General features: G+C 41.6%; 1 protein-coding gene across 1 annotated transcript; it reads right to left on the minus strand.

The window, feature by feature from the left end:
- Window positions 1–6639: 6639 nt before the first annotated feature.
- Window positions 6640–16759, minus strand: LOC124647445 (origin of replication complex subunit 4-like). Its single transcript, XM_047187391.1, has 10 exons — window positions 16622–16759; window positions 9708–9933; window positions 9451–9590; window positions 8860–8955; window positions 8422–8507; window positions 8227–8336; window positions 7716–7808; window positions 7572–7636; window positions 7348–7491; window positions 6640–6767 (listed from the first exon to the last, which is right to left on the minus strand). The coding sequence occupies exons 1-10, from the start codon at window positions 16757–16759 to the stop codon at window positions 6726–6728; spliced, it is 1140 nt and encodes a 379-aa protein (XP_047043347.1). The 3' UTR covers window positions 6640–6725.
- Window positions 16760–18331: the final 1572 nt, after the last annotated feature.

The raw sequence follows: 18331 nt of genomic DNA on the forward strand, positions 1-18331 counted from the left end.
CTCCTTCGCGACGGCGACAACGCCCTCTCCCTCCCTCACGACGGCGCCCTCTTTCTCGTGACGATGGCGCCCTCTCCCTCGCATGCCACATGACAGCGCTAACTCGCCTGCTTGCGTCGTCTGTGCTGGCCAACAAATCTGCCGCTTCGTCTGCGCATGGAGGTTGAGATCAAAATGGCATCTTTTGCTCCTCCGGTGGCCGGATCTGCTGCGTAAGGGCTCGATATCGATCCAACGTTAGGGACGAGCTCCAATCATGGTTGTGGCCGGCGGGGACTACAAAAACAGCCTCCAATGGGTCGCGCACTTCTTCGGCACGCAGATCGGCACCGCCAAGGTATTCGCCAAGGTACTCTTCTCACCCTCTCGCCGCCTGCTCTGCTTGCTCGCTCATCTGTTGCGCGGAACAAACCTAAGCTCGTTGCTATCGCAGCGCTGTCGGAGGAGGCCAAGGACAAGTACGACAAGGCTGTCTTCAAGGTGGTCGATCTGGTACGGTTCCGATTCCATCCTTAGTGCTATGCTGCTTCCCAAAATTCCCTCCCTCTTTTCCCTTTGTGTGGTATGTTATGATTGACGCGTCCTGCTGACTGCTTCATTGGATTGGAGTTACGCGGCGGAGGACCAGGAGTAGCACGAGAAGCTCAAGAAAAAGAGTTCTTCTTGTCGACGTATGTATCAGCAATTTCAACTCCACCTTTTACTGATTATGTCCAGTACTACACCTGTTTAGCAAAAGAAACCATGCATATTTATTCAAGCTAATCGCTATTCGAACCAGCAATAAAGCTAGGGCATCCCTCTTTTGTGGAATAAAGTTACACTACTTAACTGCTAACGAGTGTTGTTACTGTTGTTCTCTGAACCCATTCTCATTTTTCATAAAAATTTCTCTATTAGATTGTGAAATACCATTGGACCTGAAGATTAAACTGCAAATGTGTTCTCATGACAGAAAAATCTTTTTTCGGAATGGAGTAACATTTTTGTTGTCTACTTGTCTTGTCATGGTTGATTTTCATTATTCAGTTATGCCAGCCTGCAATTACTTTTACTCTGTGTTTGTTCTCTGCACTTATTTAACTCAATAATATTTAGTCCTCGTTTCAAGAATTCATTGACTGATTTGCTTTGGGATGCAGCTTCCAATGGTGTAGCCATTGAATCAAGTGGAAGGAAACTGCTTGAGCAGTAACTATGAGCCATGCTTCCACAATTTCTGAAGCAGGTTCAGTTATATACTTGTTTTTTACTGTAGCCATTTTTTAGTACTCCCTGCATTTTTAGTAGTTCAGCCTGCACTTTTACAACCTGAGATATATATTTGGTGGTAGAATAAAATCAAGGTCTACTGTATTGAAAGTAAATGGAGTATTGTTGTTGCTATCTGAAAATAACAAGGTCTAAAACTACTACAGTATCACTGTTAGCACTGTCGCATCTCTGAAAATAGTAAGGCCTGCAATTCATTATGCTTGAAGAGGTTTTGTACCGTAGGAAAGGAATTTCGAAACCTTTATTATTGAACTTATGCTGAAGTTATTTAGTGCAACACTGAAACTTTATTTTGTAATTCTTGACTTGTCCATCGTACTAAGACTTCTGCATACTGTCCAGTATATGGTAAATTCTCAAACTCTAACATGCATTTGGGCAAATGTTTCTGTTTCTGTTCATCTGCCAATGGGTGATACTATGTCGTCGTGAAAATGAACCATGCCTTTTTTTGGGTCTATGACTGCAAATCTAAATCTTCACCACTTGCAGAAAACGGTTGCTTCCTCTGGGTGTGGGATCCTAGCAATTGATGAGGAGATTCTTTACCAGTGAACTACAGATGGCAAGACATTTGTTGACTACTTGAAGGACCAGAATATCATGCTTGGTATTAAGGTTGACAAGGTATGCATTCAATGATCTGAAAATCTTCGATTCCTAGCCAGTTCTACCATTCTAATTTTTTTACTTGATTTATGTTGTCTTGCCCAAAAGGGTTTGATTCCGTTGCCCTGATCCAACAATGAATCCTGGTGCCAAGGTGTTGATGGTTTGGCTTCAAGGTGTGCAGAGTTGAAGTCAAAGAATGATTGTGCAATTCTTGCTGACGATTTTGAGTTGCTGCTAGGGAAGCTAGGTCATTTTACTGCTATTGGAGATATAAGTCGCCGTGGTGGTGCTTGCTGGAGATCACGGCTCGCTAGGAGGCGGTAAAAAGGTGATGTCGTTGATCAGAAAGGCGATGCATAGCCTGGGTGGTTGGGGATGAGTTGCTAGAGCTCTCCTTATCGACCTATGCAGCCGGGATATTGGGGATGAACTGCTGGTGTGGCCTCCGGTGCTGCCAGGAGGTTGGGGGAGAGCTGTGGTGGCTGCCGGCGCGGCCTCTGGTGCTGCCGGGAGGTTGGGAGCGAGCTGTCGGTGCGGTGATGATTGCCAACTTATTTATTTTTTAATTCAAGAGCATCATACTACATCAGTAAGCACTATACTACCTCCGTTTTGAAATGTAAACCTTTTAGGTAGATGGATTCCTAAGAAGGAATACATTTCGAAATAGAGGTAATATATAGTTTCATTACTAGTGTTTGCTATTTTTGTGCCATACAATATGCCTGCCTCTGTTTGATAATAGGTGTCAACATGAAATTCTTCTTGTACTTCATTAAAGCCTTTTCATTAGATTTATCTTTGCAGTGGATTAGAATATTTATTACTATTAGTTTTAAATACATGAATAAGACATTTTCAAAGAGTTTAGAGACAATATTACAATATGCGAAGTCAGGCTTGGGATTTAGACCCGTTGTTGAATGGGCGTGAAGGGTAGGAAGAACAAGTCAGGCTCAGGATTTAGACCCGTAGCAACACACATACATTTTTGTACGATGAATCATAAAGGCCATGTGTTTGTTCCAAAAAAAAACTTGCAGTGGGTACTCACAATTGTTTTTCAAAATTTAGACGTATGTTTTCATTATTTCAAATACCCCAAAACATATGCAAAAGTAGGAAGGAATCTGTTCATCTACTACACAACATCGCCTCCTTATCCCTTAGGGGTGGGCATTCGGTCATGATCGACAATTCGGTTTTCGTATTTCGGTCTATTTTGAGTTCGGTCATTGTTCGGTCATAAAAAAAATGAAGACCGAAATATACTTGCTTGTTTTACTACCCGACAAATCCGGGTACCCAATAATTCGGGTTCGGGTTCGGTCATGACCGAACATCATAGTCAATGTTGTCAACATAAATATTAGATATTATTTAGTAAGAAGTTAGCAACATTTTAGATGTATTTTTGATGTTTTTAATTGCATATATTATTATCAATTGGCGGGAATAAATGTTGAACAATCTAAACAAAAATATAACAATCCTAGAGAAGTTTGATCAACATTCAATAATATCACATCTCACGCACATCACATAATTGTAAAGATCGGGATAGCCTCACGTAAAATTCAGTCTATTAGGTTACTTGGAAGAAAGGACCGAATTGACCAAACTAAATTCGGTCTATAAAATTTTGAAACCAATTTCTTTATTGGTCATTTCGGTCTCAGTCTTTTCAGGTTCGGTCACGGTCTTTTCGGTTTCGGTCTTCGGTTCTTTTGTCCACCAATGTCTTTTTCTACCCAATTTCTTTATCGGTCATTTTGGTCTCGGTCTTTTCGGGTTCGGTCTCGCTCTTTTTAGTTTCGATCATCTGTTCTGATCAATGTCTTTTTTATGCGATTAATGTCTTTTTCTTATTATCCCGTGGCAACGGCACGGGCAAATGTCCTAGTCCTATTATACATGCCCTTAGCGAACTGCTGACGTATGCTATCAGGGAGTAGGGACCTATCTGGGAGTGTCTAATCTGCATATAATAGCTGATTTTCAATTCAGAACCTTCTAGATTTCCAATTTCTCATCGCGTAAGGGGTCCACGAATTTGGGACAAAGAGACTGAAAAACCTAAATGGTACCAAATTGAAAATCAGCTAGATGTAACAAAGGTGTTTATTTATGGAAGATGGTGAGCGTTCCACGGGAGATTAGATTACGGAAACCCCAGGCCCTCAGCCATACGATTGAATCGTCCTAGACCATCAGATCAGGTCCTCCGTCCCTCTCTTTCACGCTGTTGCTGCAAGGGAGCAACAATCCTTTCGAGTGTAGCAAAAAAACCCGATAGAAATAGTTTCCCGCGGCGGAGCACGCGCGACAGGGTAGGTGGCGCCCCCTGCAGCAGCCATTGCCGATGTCCATGGCGCACCTCCTTCGATTCGTGTTGTACCCACCTGATGGCCATCCGAACCACCTAGTTCCTCCTCCCATAGTTGCTTCGAGCTCTGGTTCAAATCCTGCTTCATGGAGACGACGTGCGCCCGATTCAGCGTTCCATGGGCGATTGAATATTCCTCATCAGGATCCCGAGATTGAACAACCAGATAAATGAAATATTTTCTTAACTGACAATACACTCTCATTAGTTTGGTTGAAACGTTTCCCGTTGCAACGAGCAGCTCTAACTTTAAGTCCCCCTTGTGTTAGTAATTAATTTGTTCAAGTTACATGAGAACAACGTGCCGTGAGCACCACGTTGAAACCATAAAACGATAAAAGAAGGGTACGGAGCCAATACACATGTATACTTGTCTCCTTGGGTATGCTTGGGTATACTTGTCTCCTTGAAATATTTTTGCCCCATTTAGCACATCGTTGCCCCCTCTAAAATGTTATCCTGGCTCCGCCCCTGGTATAAAAATGTTGGCTTATATATGCAAGTATAAATATGTTGACTTATATATACAAAGATCTGAGACATCGTAACATATTCAGGTAAAGAGTGAATCATACAATGTGATTCAAAGGAGAATTTAACATCAACGGTACTAGAGCATCCAAGCACACCCCTTGTTCTACCGGACATCGGCTTGTTAATATATTCAAGAGTACCTACAGGCTACATCAATAGAATTTGTTAACTGCATTTAGAAGAAGTACAAATACACTTGTATGAACAGATTACTATGATAAGCACCAACTCAAGACATTTTAAGGACGGGTACAACTCAAATATGGGAAACATCACCAATTGTAGTAATCTCACAAACTATGCATCTTCTTAATTCGCAGTCTTTCTAGCCTATAGCTAGGAGATACTTTCAGGCAGCAGTCCATCATTCATTCTGCAAGATTGTACAAATAATAATGGCAAGTACAAATATTTGTAGCCATGGAATGCATCAAACTCAACCCCTGGTAGAAAACCCGCGTCAAATAATATAATGTGGTAACTGTAGCATATACAGTTTGGGTGTTTTGTATAAACCTCTGATGCAATACCCCTATGTACCGCTGGCCCTAGAGGGAGCTGTGCGTTTACCCTCCAAACCCTATCTCTCTACTTGTTTTCTCAAGGTACCAAAGCTTACACGCTTGATACGTATTAAGCGCATCCTGCATTACGTCCATGCGACTATGTTCCATGGTTTACAGTTGAGACGTCCTACTATTGGCTCCGGCGAAATTTTCCAAGTCATAGAGGTAGTGCCATCGACCTGGGCGTGTCAGGTTGTGGATTGAATCGTCATGGCCACCGTTAATGCCTTCACAGGCAGGCCCAAACCAAGGGCAATCGGTTGGAGGCTTGGAGCAAGGAGGGCTCTTCAATTCTAGGGGGCTTAGTGCTCTTCAAAGATTTCAGGATTCATCAATCAAACACATCAATTAACAGTAAGTTTTCAAAAAAATTAATGCTCCACTTGCTTCGCTGTGGCTGTGTGTGTACCTTTTGATGTCGAGGCTATAAGTATCTCTCTTACACTTGTGTTTTTAAATACTTTTTCCTCGATGCTACACAAAATCTAAACTTGCGGATTTGCAGAGAAAAAAGTATTGTACTATCTTGACCCTTTGCTCAACCTACCAGGTCGGACAAATCCTCAGCAAATTTTGAAAAGATACGGACATGGCCCATTGGCCCGGCTGACTAGAGCAGATCGAATCCCAAATTCTGGTAGGGAGAAACGAAAGGGAGGAACCTGTGATGGCTTTGACGTTGCTTGTGAGATTCTCCACGTGGAAGATAGGCACTTCGTCGGTGATCCTGCCGCCGGCCGACGCCATATCCCCGCTGATCTGCTTGCTCGGTTGTGTCCACGAATCGAGCGGTCGCCGGAGGATGCAACGAAGGAGTGCGCGAGGTTGTGGCACCCTAACGGTTCAAACTACCAAAACAACCTCGAGTTTTTGGCATTTTGCTTTTCGTGAAGGATCTGATTTTGTCAATATACAAAAATTTATCATAACAAGGAAACTGTAAAGGTAGAATGCCTAGTTTCATGTTGTGTTTTCTGATTATCTCTATAGCTTGACAAGAGAATATTTTCTAGACCATGGTCGACAGGATTTATAGTCCACGTGATAGGGGTGAGAAACTTGTTGATCTGATTCAAAGAGATGAGAAATTACTTGATAAGGATTACGAGCCAATGTCAGCTCCTTTCATAAAATAAAAACCCAATGACCCAATGACCACAACGGATAAAACAAGACATCAGAGCTGACATTAGCCTCTCATAGCAGAAAGACAAAACATCACACACCAAACAAGAGATGTCATGTTCCGGTATGCAGTCTATAAACACCTGGACAACAAATTTGCTCTGGTGAAACAAGCACAGCAGCAACATTGAAACTGTACTACAACATCAGCAAACACATAATTACTTCTACATGTATCTTTCACGGTCAAGTAGCTTCTGCAGTACAGCCTAAAAAGCAAAAGAAAATGTAGAAACACCGTCATCCACAAACTATAACAACCATTAATCTCTTCATATTGAGGATAAAGAGAAGAGTGAATTCCACTTTTTACCCTGCAGTTGTGCATTTGTGACACATATTACCCCATTTAGTGGAACTTCTACCAAATTATCCCATTTCGAACACTTTAAACATGGTTTAGCCCCAATTTAGCATCTTGCTTGTTAATGTCAGATAGGATAGGCATGATACGTCGATGTGAAGCGACAAAATATGTAAATATCAGAGAGCTTAATGGACGATTATGTCCAAACTTTCTTAATCCATATGTTTCATTCATCACTATCATCTTGATATTTTCGTACCCCGAGTATCACCTAATACCTTGCCCAATGTACACACACAAAAGAACAAGGGTCCAAAGCTTTTAAAATGGGCAATCTACATAAATTTTTACACGGCGGGGTAATTAGTGTCACAAATGCACAACTGCAGGGTAAAAAGTGGAATTCACTCTAAAGAGAATAAAGGGTACCAGACAAAATACAGGAAAAGTGTTGCGGTCGAATCATGTGGACAGTGACTCACAGGGCATGTAGTGTTTAACTCGAGGGACTGTGCAAGCTCACGAGAAGATATCAGAAGTTTGACAGGCCGATATTCAAGAGCCACATTTCTCCCTTTGGAGTCTGCAAAGGTAATCAACTCGCGGTCCAAGAGATGTTCAAAAGCCTGCAGCAATAAAACATGTGAATTTTTTGGACAGTGAATACAGTTAAGTATGAATAATTCTTGATAATGCTCATACTTACCCTGAAGCAAACAGCGCTTGCATACTTGTCAGAAGTTTTGTAGGCATCCTGTATAGATCTGTATTCTGACAGAAAACCAGTTCATCAACCATCAGTATGTTTTTAGTCTAGGGCTGATTGTAAAGGGAGAAGAACAAATTATACCTTTCATTATAGAGTTGAAGTTGTACGAATTTTGCTCCTTATCTTCTAGTCTATTCATGCATACAAGTATGTACAGTTCCAAAATGGACAAATCTGCCATCAAAATGTAGTGAGGTGGACGTGATGCTATTGCAATGTGATATACTGAATACAAAATGACAAAAAATGAGAGCGAGCTCAGAGCGTCAACATGTTTGTTGATATTTCGTTTGCTGGGGTAGCAAGGGAAACATGGTTTCTCTGTTCATAGTTTGTTCTTAGCTTTCTAGCTGTTTGTTTCTCTTTGGAGCTAGCTTCTTTCCTGGTCTGTTTTGTTGTCAGTTGGACTTCTCGCCATCTTGACGCTCTTCTCTTAAAATGACATGCATTTAGATGTGTGTTCGAGAAAAAGTGTGCTGCTTGAATGATACTTAGTAAAGAGCTGCCTTTGGAGTTGTATTTATATAACTTTTATCATTAGGACTAGTGCTGGTCTAACTACAGAAAGCTAGGGCTAGGTAACAAAGCAGACCTTGCAAACTGTCCAGCTTGGGTTGCCTCTGCATGCAGGAAAGAGCATGTGTAAAGCATTCCATTGACAGAAGTCCAGATTCCATGTCCATATATGACACCACTCTGAAACTGAACAATTTCTCCACATTTAGCTAATAACCAAAATCTTGAAACTGGGAAGAGGAGGACCAAGGAAACTGCTGAAAAAACCTACAGAAATCTCAGGATGTTGCTGGTTGTTGCATCCGCATCCGTGAGAGAGCCGAGAATTCCTTTAAATTTCTTATTTCCGAAAATGCTCTATGCCATATAGGATAACAGAAGTTTAACACAATTTTTTTTGCCGTAAAGGAACAACAGAAATATGCCGTATGGCAACTTGGAATAATACCATTAGCATATACAGTTCTGTTCAGTTTAAGTAACAACTCCACAGACCCCATCATGTCTTGTTTAGTTCTTTACTTCTTTTAGCAAGGTCATATATCAAATATAGACTTTACTCTAAAGAGATCAGATTTTTTATTTCTAACATGATCATGTGATGTTACTAGTTCAGTATTACCAAGCAAGACAAGAACAAACTTTAAAAAGGTGACCAATAGGCCTTGCAAGCATATATGGTGAAAGGTTACAATGATAGAAAGGATACAGTAAGCCTTGAATTGTACTCCGTAACATAGTTTTTTGGTAAGCTCGAGTCTTTGTCTAGCATTAGCAGATGTTCCATTAACCTGTAGTCATCCAACTATTAAGAAGTAGTTTCAAGAAGAGAACTAGATGAAAAATTGATCTAATCGCTGGAGGAAGAGAAAAAAGTGGGAAGGCACAAGACATACCTCTGTATATCATCCAATGAAGAAGGAACAAATAGAAGCTTCCTGTGAGAGAAGCGGGACCGAACTCTGTGAAAATTGGGTTTGTGCCATTAAAAGATCCCCTCTTTAGGTTTATACCATCAAAATCTTTTTGTTTAGGTTTGTACCACCGAAAGGTTGCAATCCTTTTGATTCTTACCAACTCTGTGAAGTCTCCGTTAGTGATGACCATGGTACCCTTTCATCATGAAAACATCTGACAGCATCTCCCATGTATTCAACAAATGAACTGAAACATTTCAGCAGGATATATGAGAATATATCAATATATCATTTACAACAACAGCTAAACATGATATGATAGCACAATATAGGCCAACGTATCAGCATAAATATACCAGAACTAGGCTGTAATATAAATATACCAGATCAGTGAGTGCATATTCTTCAGAGTCAACAACCCAGCTAACAGTCCTTCCTTTATTGTGCATTTTCCTACCATCTACAACTGTGAAGTAGGCATTGACAAGAATCTCTAATTGACATGCTTTTTTTGGGTTCAATCCTACACTAGACAGAAACACATGGAACAAAGAAAAAAAATTAGGACCTCCTCACAACAAATCGTAGGTCCTGTGCTCATACACAAACACAAGAATTTATACAGGTCACAGAAAATTACCCAGGTTGAGCGAGGGTCCATCCCAGCTAGCAGCAAGAACACACAGGGGGCGGTCGGGGAGGCTGCTCGGGCTAGGGTTTCGGGCGGCCGGACGGGCGCCTTCGTTCCATGCCTCCGGGAGCGCAATTCGGTAGGGATGGAGGCGTGCCACCGAGGAGATCCTCCGCTGGGCCTGGGGATGCGATGGTCGCCGCCGGGGAAGGCTATGGGGTGGTCGGGGCTTCTCCTGGAGTAAATGATGCAGAACTACCGCATTACAGGTGATGATGTTTTGAAACTATCAGCACTAGATTTAGATGTGCGCCTTGACGCACGACCCATGAAGCTCGTGTATTAGTAGGAAAATAATAATAATTTTTGTATGCTTACAAAAACATAATGATGATCATTCTGTAATACACTTAATAATAAACCGAAAAACTCTACGATATTAAGATATTGATTGATCTTTTTTTCTGGTAGGACATTAACACGACTCACTGGATGTTGCTCATATTAAGACCGCTCTCCCTCCAGGTTCATACATAAGATTTATCAAAGAGGATTAATAATTAGCAATTGGTGCCAATTGCAGTTTAGTCCAAGTAAAATAGATCCTCCTTTTGTGATCTGCAAATCACAAGAACTGCAGTATGCCATATACACACAACTTCTGGTTCACCGTCCCTGGCAAAGAAAAAGCACACACATTTAATTTGGAATTACAAAATTACCTGTAAAACATAAATAAAAGAACAATATGACAGATGACAAAGAGAACAATATGCATTGGGCCGAGAATGATTCAGCTAAATACACTTGACACCACATGATATGGGATTTTTAAACTGCAAATAAGGCACCTTACTATAGGACACACCTCACGTAGTTAATATATTCAGTACATTAACTTTTATCGATACTCATACAAAAAGCCAATAGTCTGGGTGCACATTATAAACTTCAATTCGAAAGACATGTGCACAGTTTTGAACTAAATAGAATATATGATCTAACATAACTATTAAGATATTAACATAAATGGATGATTCTCCAAGATTTTTTTACGGAGAATGCGCACCAAAAGAGAAATAATGATATATCATCATCATCTTCATTTATTTGATCCTTTCAGGACAGCCATGTGGTTTCCTCACGCGTTCATCAATAGAAAGTACATTTTCTTAGGGCAGTATATCCAAAGAATAACCATGCTTAAAGAAGCAACATGAGATCATGTAGTTTTCAGTATGAAGGAAAACGTACACATAACTGGAACGATAAATCCAAAACCAAATTAAAAGGAAGCACCATTATCTCTAAAATGAATTAGTTCCGATGAGATGGGAACAAAGGATAAACAACCTTTACCTGAACAAAGATGATAAAATGAGAAAAGGAGGCATCTCCAAATTAAATTCATATGCGAACAATAATACAAAGATGAAGCAAAGGCAAGTTAGTCACCTCTAAAGAAGAAGTAGAGGAAAATCTACAACCTTTATGTTTGCCCATATGGCAATTATAATGCACAGCCCCCCTCCAACCTGCAGATTGTGGGTATCACAAAAGTTGTTAAGATACTCAATGCTTAGGGTATGTACAATGCTACACTCTTAGATAGGCGCTTGGACAACAAAAAAGTAATAATTATTGTAAAGCCTATGGATAAGAGTCTCTAACTACAACGTGCAGCGTGCTAAAACAATTTACTTAGCGCATGGACATGAACCCTGAGGCAGGTTCGCATGATTTGGATTAACTGGTCCATGAACCCTGAGTCGAACCAAGCAAAACAACCCAGGTGATGTATAATATATAGTGTGATTAAACAGAGATGATGGTGTAGTCAATGAGCCTGATCTGACAAAAATTCTTCTTCTGTGCAAGAATAAATGGGGGATTAGAGAAATCAAGCAGAAAGAGTTATTTTTTCAGGCTAAGAAGATAGACAGTACCGACAATTAGTCATACTTGACTTTCAGATATGCTTTCTATCTTTCTTATGTATACAAATTCTTCTAGGAGAAGAAGTACTTAACTTTGCATGAACCTACAAAGGCAAGAAACGTGACTTACCTCATTTAAAAATCCGGTAACCAGGGGAGAAGAGGTGTCGGAGGTAAGACAATGCGCCACTCGCCAACATCTTCCTTGACCTTGATGAGCCAGAGATGAATAATGCGCCACCATAAATCTCCGTGACTCATGTGTAGATGATAAAATGATAAGAAATATTTTTAGATTTTATAAAATCGTAGCAAACCACAATAAATTATAAATAAAAACAAACATTTATATATAACCGAGGAAAATATATTATAGCAACTAACATTTATTGATTCTACTGAGAGCGACAAAAGCAAGGAAGAACCCACAATCATTATCTATATAGGCACTGCAGCAGAAACGCGTAGAAGTAAGCTCTCAGGCAACAATCTTCAGTAAGACAACAGATGTAAAAGGACACATGCCCCTCGCGTTGCTGCAATTTGGACAAGCGACGCGAGAACACTCGTTGGGGTAGCACCCTCTTCGCTGATGGCTGCCTCCCTGCCACCATAAGCATCCATCCTACTTTTGGGTAAAGTGGTCAAGAATGGAAGGGAGATGAACACCAGAAATGCAGAACAATGAACTAACCTTCCTTTAACTTAGGGAATCTACGGAGCTTCTAACGCCTATTACTGATTTGCAAAAATAAGTATCCATTCATGTATCAGAATAAAGAAACATCTTTGCCTTCAGAAAAATCTTGCCCTTGTCTTCAATCTTGAGTCTCAATAGATTTCCTGTAAGCAAAATGCATGGAAACTGGTAATTACCCTCATGAACTTGTGCAAACTGCATAGAACTATTCATAAAAAAACGTCCTGAACAAGCAAGAAGTATGATTAGTTGATCACCATACTCATTTTAGGTAGGTGTGCCTACCAGGGTTCTGTGGATGCAAAGAATATCCTAATGCACTCATAATAAACCAAGATATGGTTAAAAGCCGAAATGTGTAATCAATATTATAAGCACACTAATGTTGAACCTTTCATACTTACAGATCAAGTATATTGTTAGAAGAAAATAAATTGTTGGTGCTGAAAGATAACACCAAACTGTAGTCTAGCATTATAAAAAATAATGGGAGCAATTTATCTACCGTCGGTGTTTGATCCCTTTTTTACAGATTCAGTTAAATGATTTAAACTATCCCTAAACGTATGCAGTGTAAAGAATCCCCAAATGTAGCATTGAGTTCCGAGTGAAATGAATGGTGTATATATAGTCTGGTATAGCAGATTTATCCTCCATACATCAAGAAGAAATAAAAGTACTCGGTGGCTCATCTAAATACTATCCAAATCAGTGGTCTTCATAGACAAACAATTTATACAATAGCACACCGTAGACCTAAGATAAGCGTGTTTAGCCAATGTTATTTCAGGACATGAAGTAAGGCATGTGCCTTCCATCTGGCAAGATTGATCTCACTTGTAAAGCATGTAACCAAGACCAGTAGTCTGTATTGTGACTGATGTACGGAAATTGCAACAGAGCAGAGGATAAAGAGAGAAAAAATTAGAGTGCATGTCAAAGCCTAAGCATCTTTTAAAAATTTGCAGCAATCTAGATGATAAAGAGAAAAGAATGGAGACATCATATTTAATTATCCAAGCATAAGAGTATGGAGTATAAAGTAAATCTTAACAGGAATAGTGAGTATACATGAATCATGATGAAGATAAGATCTTGGGTACATGCTTTACATGTGAGTTCAGCTACATCGATGACCTGTGATGTTCCATTTGCAGCTTAGTTAAACCCCTGGCAGAAGAGACATAGAGCACATCAGAAAGGCACATTCAGTAAAGGGGAAGGTAGCAACAGTGGAGAAAGGTAGATGGTGTCAGGATCGTGTCGGATAGTGTGAATACTGAGATAAACAGCCATATAGTAACCATGCTCCTATTTTCGATGTAGCAAGAAATAAAGTACTCAACTATGGCATGGAAATATCAGTAGAAAAAGTTAAAAAAAACACTAACTATACTGAAAATGGTCTTGGACTGAAGAACACACAAGGATCATTTTCCTTTTTTATTTTCTTAGAAGAAGAGTCTCTCATTTATTCATGTAGTAAAAGACACTGGCATTGGTGCTACTGCTACATGATATAATCTTACTTTGCTAAATGAGACCCACATTCACTTATGAATCAATCTAGTTATCTGAGAGGAAAAGGAGGACAAAGCAAATTAGTAAATCCGTTTCAAAAAGAATTGAATTAGTGGAAGCTTGTCAATACATTAATAAAAAAAATTACACGTGGTTGCAAGATTAGATTTATTTTGCATGGTAACTGAGCTGCAATCTATTTTGCAGCATCTATTTTATAATCTCTTACCCCCTTAAACTCAATCAGTAATTTAGGCCCCTCAATGTTGTGTTCAATGGATAAAAAACAGATCACAGAAACCATATCACACATTACTTGGCCCTATAAACTCAATCTAAATAACTCAGGAATGTTATACATGTACCTTACTCATGCAACAGATAAAGATCAGGATCTTGCAGTCAAGCTCGGCGACAGATCAACCTCATCGAGCAGCTTCTCCTCGAGACCACCTCCTCGCGCCTATGCTCATTGCCGTCGGTTAACAAACGAAGCTCCACAATTCAGGCCAGTGGTCGCTTGGCGTTGGTCCATGCACGCCTCTCCTCCTACTGTTTTTGTAACGCACATTTCAACCTAGATGAACACGAGTGCCAGAATTAAAAAAACAATTTTGCGCCGACATACTTTCCCACCTATGTATTGCTCAATGTTGTGTTCAATGGATAAAAAAACAGATCACAGAAACCATATCACACGTCGAGCTTCCTTCGGTAATGTTGCAAAGGAATGGAGATGGCCCTATACACTCAATCTAAATAACTCAGGAATGTTGTACAGGTACCTTACTCATGCAGAGATGAGGATCTTGCAATCAAGCTCGCGCGACAGACCAACCTCATCGAGCAGCTTCTCCTCGAGACCACCTCCTCGCGCCTATGCTCATTGCCGTCGGTTAACAGACGAAGCTCCACGATTCAGGCATGTGGTCGCTTGGCATTGGTCCATGCACGCCTCTCCTCCTACTGTTTTTGTAACGCACATACATCGGAAAAAAAGAGTTAGCTCCCAATTCTTGATGAGCGGATAGAAAAATTGCTTGATGTTGCTATTGTTCTGCAATACTTCTATGTTTTGAAGATGGAAAGCTTCCTCTCGGCTCTTCTTTTCTCCGAAGGAGCTGATGCAGCATACATGTATAATATCGTAAGACCATTGTCCGTCTTACTCAGATACAAGTGATTGGAGATGAGTAGGGGCATACCTTTTAGCTGCACATATTCTTCAGCCTGCTCGCTTGTGGTTCAGTTCAAGTCCTAAACACACCAAAACCTCGGCAAGGAAGGACATGCAAATAAAAACATTAACGTTAGTGGGGGATAAAAACTTGGAGCGATAGAGGAAAATAATTTTGATTCGGCAACGTGCAGAACCAAAACTGAAAAATTACATCAAGAAGAGACTCAAGTAATAGTTCATTTGTTGTAGCAGTGATAAATCAATATCGCTCTCTTCCATTTAAGATGATTTGAACTATCTTTGTGACAACGCCACCGAGCCTGCAAACAGCAATTATCAGAGTACAAAGTGGTGGTACATCCAAAATATAAAAAGAAAAGCTTATAAAATGTCAGGAGGTTGATTTTTATCCTATTCTTTAGTAAGGAATGATGATTAGATACTTAAATTATCTTCGAATACATATCTAATCATCGCCAACAGCAACATTGATGCTTACTTGCTTGGGGATGCTGAAGTATTGGTTTCTTCTCGTGAATCATTGCCAACTCATGTCAAGAGTGCAACAGCTGTTTAGTTAGTTCCCATATTCCAGAATATATGTACATGAGTTCCCAATTGGCACAAGTAGATGGAACAGATGGAAGTAAATACATTTTTAAAGTTCAAACACATCATCTACACTGCCTACATAATTCAAAGACTATATTCTGAGGTTCTCCATGGCATGAGAAGTACTCACCACTTCTCATGCCAAACAATATGAACTATAATGAGCAAGATGCAGATTTTAGTACAAGGATCCAGGTGAAGGTCCTGAGGAATAATCAGACTCAAGTAATAGTTCATTTGTTGTAGCAGTGATAAATCAATATCGCTCTCTTCCATTTAAGATGATTTGAACTATCTTTGTGACAATGCCACCGAGCCTGCAAACAGCAATTATCAGAGTACAAAGTGGTGGTACATCCAAAATATAAAAAGAAAAGCTTATAAAATGTCAGGAGGTTGATTTTTATCCTATTCTTTAGTAAGGAATGATGATTAGATACTTAAATTATCTTCGAATACATATCTAATCATCACCAACAGCAACATTGATGCTTACTTGCTTGGGGATGCTGAAGTATTGGTTTCTTCTCGTGAATCATTGCCAACTCCTGTCAAGAGTGCAACAGCTGTTTAGTTAGTTCCCATATTCCAGAATATATGTACATGAGTTCCCAATTGGCACAAGTAGATGGAACAGATGGAAGTAAATACATTTTTAAAAACCATCGTAGTAGTTCAAACACATCATCTACACTGCCTACATAATTCAAAGACTATATTCTGAGGTTCTCCATGGCATGAGAAGTACTCACCACTTCTCATGCCAAACAATATGAACTATAATGAGCAAGATGCAGATTTTAGTACAAGGATCCGGGTCCTGAGGAATAATTGAAACACCATCGTAAATAACACAATGATTCTTTGTTCTAAGATGAAAAACAACAGGGGGTTTTATATTCTGATAGGAAAACAACACAATGACAATAGAACCCTCTGGATCCAACAAGGAATTGAAGAAAATAGTCTTTACCCTCTGGATCCAACAAGGGATTGAACAGATCGGCTGGAAATCGTGGGGCGGGAGGAAGAACTGGCCTGGGGGAGGGTTGTAGTAGCGGAGGATCTCGAGTTGGTTGCCGTCGCGCGGGGAGCGGCCGTCGGCGGCCATGACTCTGTAGACGGGCTGGTTCTAGCGCGTCGACCGCGCCTCTTCATCCTGTTCGACCAGATAGAGCGGTGGTGGCTCGATGCGGCCGACGCTGCTTCCTACGCCGCTGCTCGCGCACCTCCGCGCCATTGCACCCGACTCGTGGCCGCCGCCCCGGCCACCGTCGCTTGTCGCGCGGCTCCGCACGCCCGCATCCGGCTCGTGGCCGTGGCCCTAACCACCGCCGCTGCTCGCGCGCCTTCGAGCGACTGCGTCGATGCGCGACCTCCCCGCTGGCCTCCTCATGGGTGGCGGGGGCGGGGCGCGAGGCGGGGCGGGGCAGGTGCGGGGTCGATGCGCGCCCTCCCCGCTGGCCTCCTCGTGGGTGGCGGTGGCGGGGCGCGAGGCGGGGCGGGGCAGGTGCGGGGCGGGGGCGCGATGCGGGGGCAGGGGCAGGGGCGTCGGCGACGGCTAGGGTTTTTTCACCCTGGGGCTCGCTTTTATAAGAGCCGCGGTGAAATACCAAAAATACCCCTGCGGGGTTGAGATCCACTGCCAGATGCCAACGCTTACCTACAGAGATCCCAGCCACGGTAGCTGACGTGCGGGTCCGGCAAAGGTGGGGCTCACATGCAACCAGACGCGGGTAACAATCGGCTGTTGCATGGGGTTAGCTAGTGAGGGGAGGGTCCAAAACGAACGGCTAAGATGCACAGATGGAGAGATCCGACGGCTCACGTGCTCGGATCGCTGTGAGGCCCCCTATGGGTGGCATCGTTTATACCTTTAGATTGGGCTTGGCGACACTTAACTACCAACTTTGAGGTCAGCTCGAGACGCGCGGCACTAATCGGTCGAGTTTAGCGGGTAAGCCATGTCCACGTCGGCAAAGTTGGACGGAGAAGGAGAGACGGCGTTAGGGCATCAGTGTCGGCAAATAAATAGCCGTTTAGGCCGATTTTCTTTGCCCCCAGCTCACTCTTTCCCCATCTCACTGTCCCCCTCCTCTGTTCACGCCGCCGCCAACGCCTGGAGCTTGCCGCCGCCGGTGGAGAGATGGTCTCGTGGGGTGATGGTGAAGAGTCATCAGACTACCAGAGCTCGGATTCCTCCGATGATGTGAGTTATCTCTCGGCATACCATCTCTTCTGGTCCGGGGAATGTGGGGAATCTGGGGATCTTGCACTGATTGAAATGAAAATGCAATGTTTAGGCAATGAATACCATATATGACTCGGAGTATTGTGGGTCAGATGATGGATTACCTGCTGCTCGCTGCAAATGTTGCAAAGTAGCTGGCAGATTTGTGGCTTTCGAGGGATGGCACACTGGCAGGAGGTTTCTTGGATGTGATATGGAGGTGTGTGTCTCTGTGCAGTAATCTAAATTGTGTAGGAGTAGATAATATGAAGTATCTGAGAAAATATACATTTTGATTGATTTCTGTAGGAAGGGCGTCTGAAAGTTCAGAGATGGTAAACCTAAAGGGGGGTGAATAGGTTTCTATAGATTTTAATTCTTTCTTTGCAATATTAGGCTTTGCAGAATATAAAGGTGAGCCTAATGGAAACTAGGTGAAACAACCTATATGAG

The sequence above is a fragment of the Lolium rigidum genome, chromosome 4 (genome assembly GCF_022539505.1).
Source record: "Lolium rigidum isolate FL_2022 chromosome 4, APGP_CSIRO_Lrig_0.1, whole genome shotgun sequence".
NCBI lineage: Eukaryota > Viridiplantae > Streptophyta > Magnoliopsida > Poales > Poaceae > Lolium > Lolium rigidum.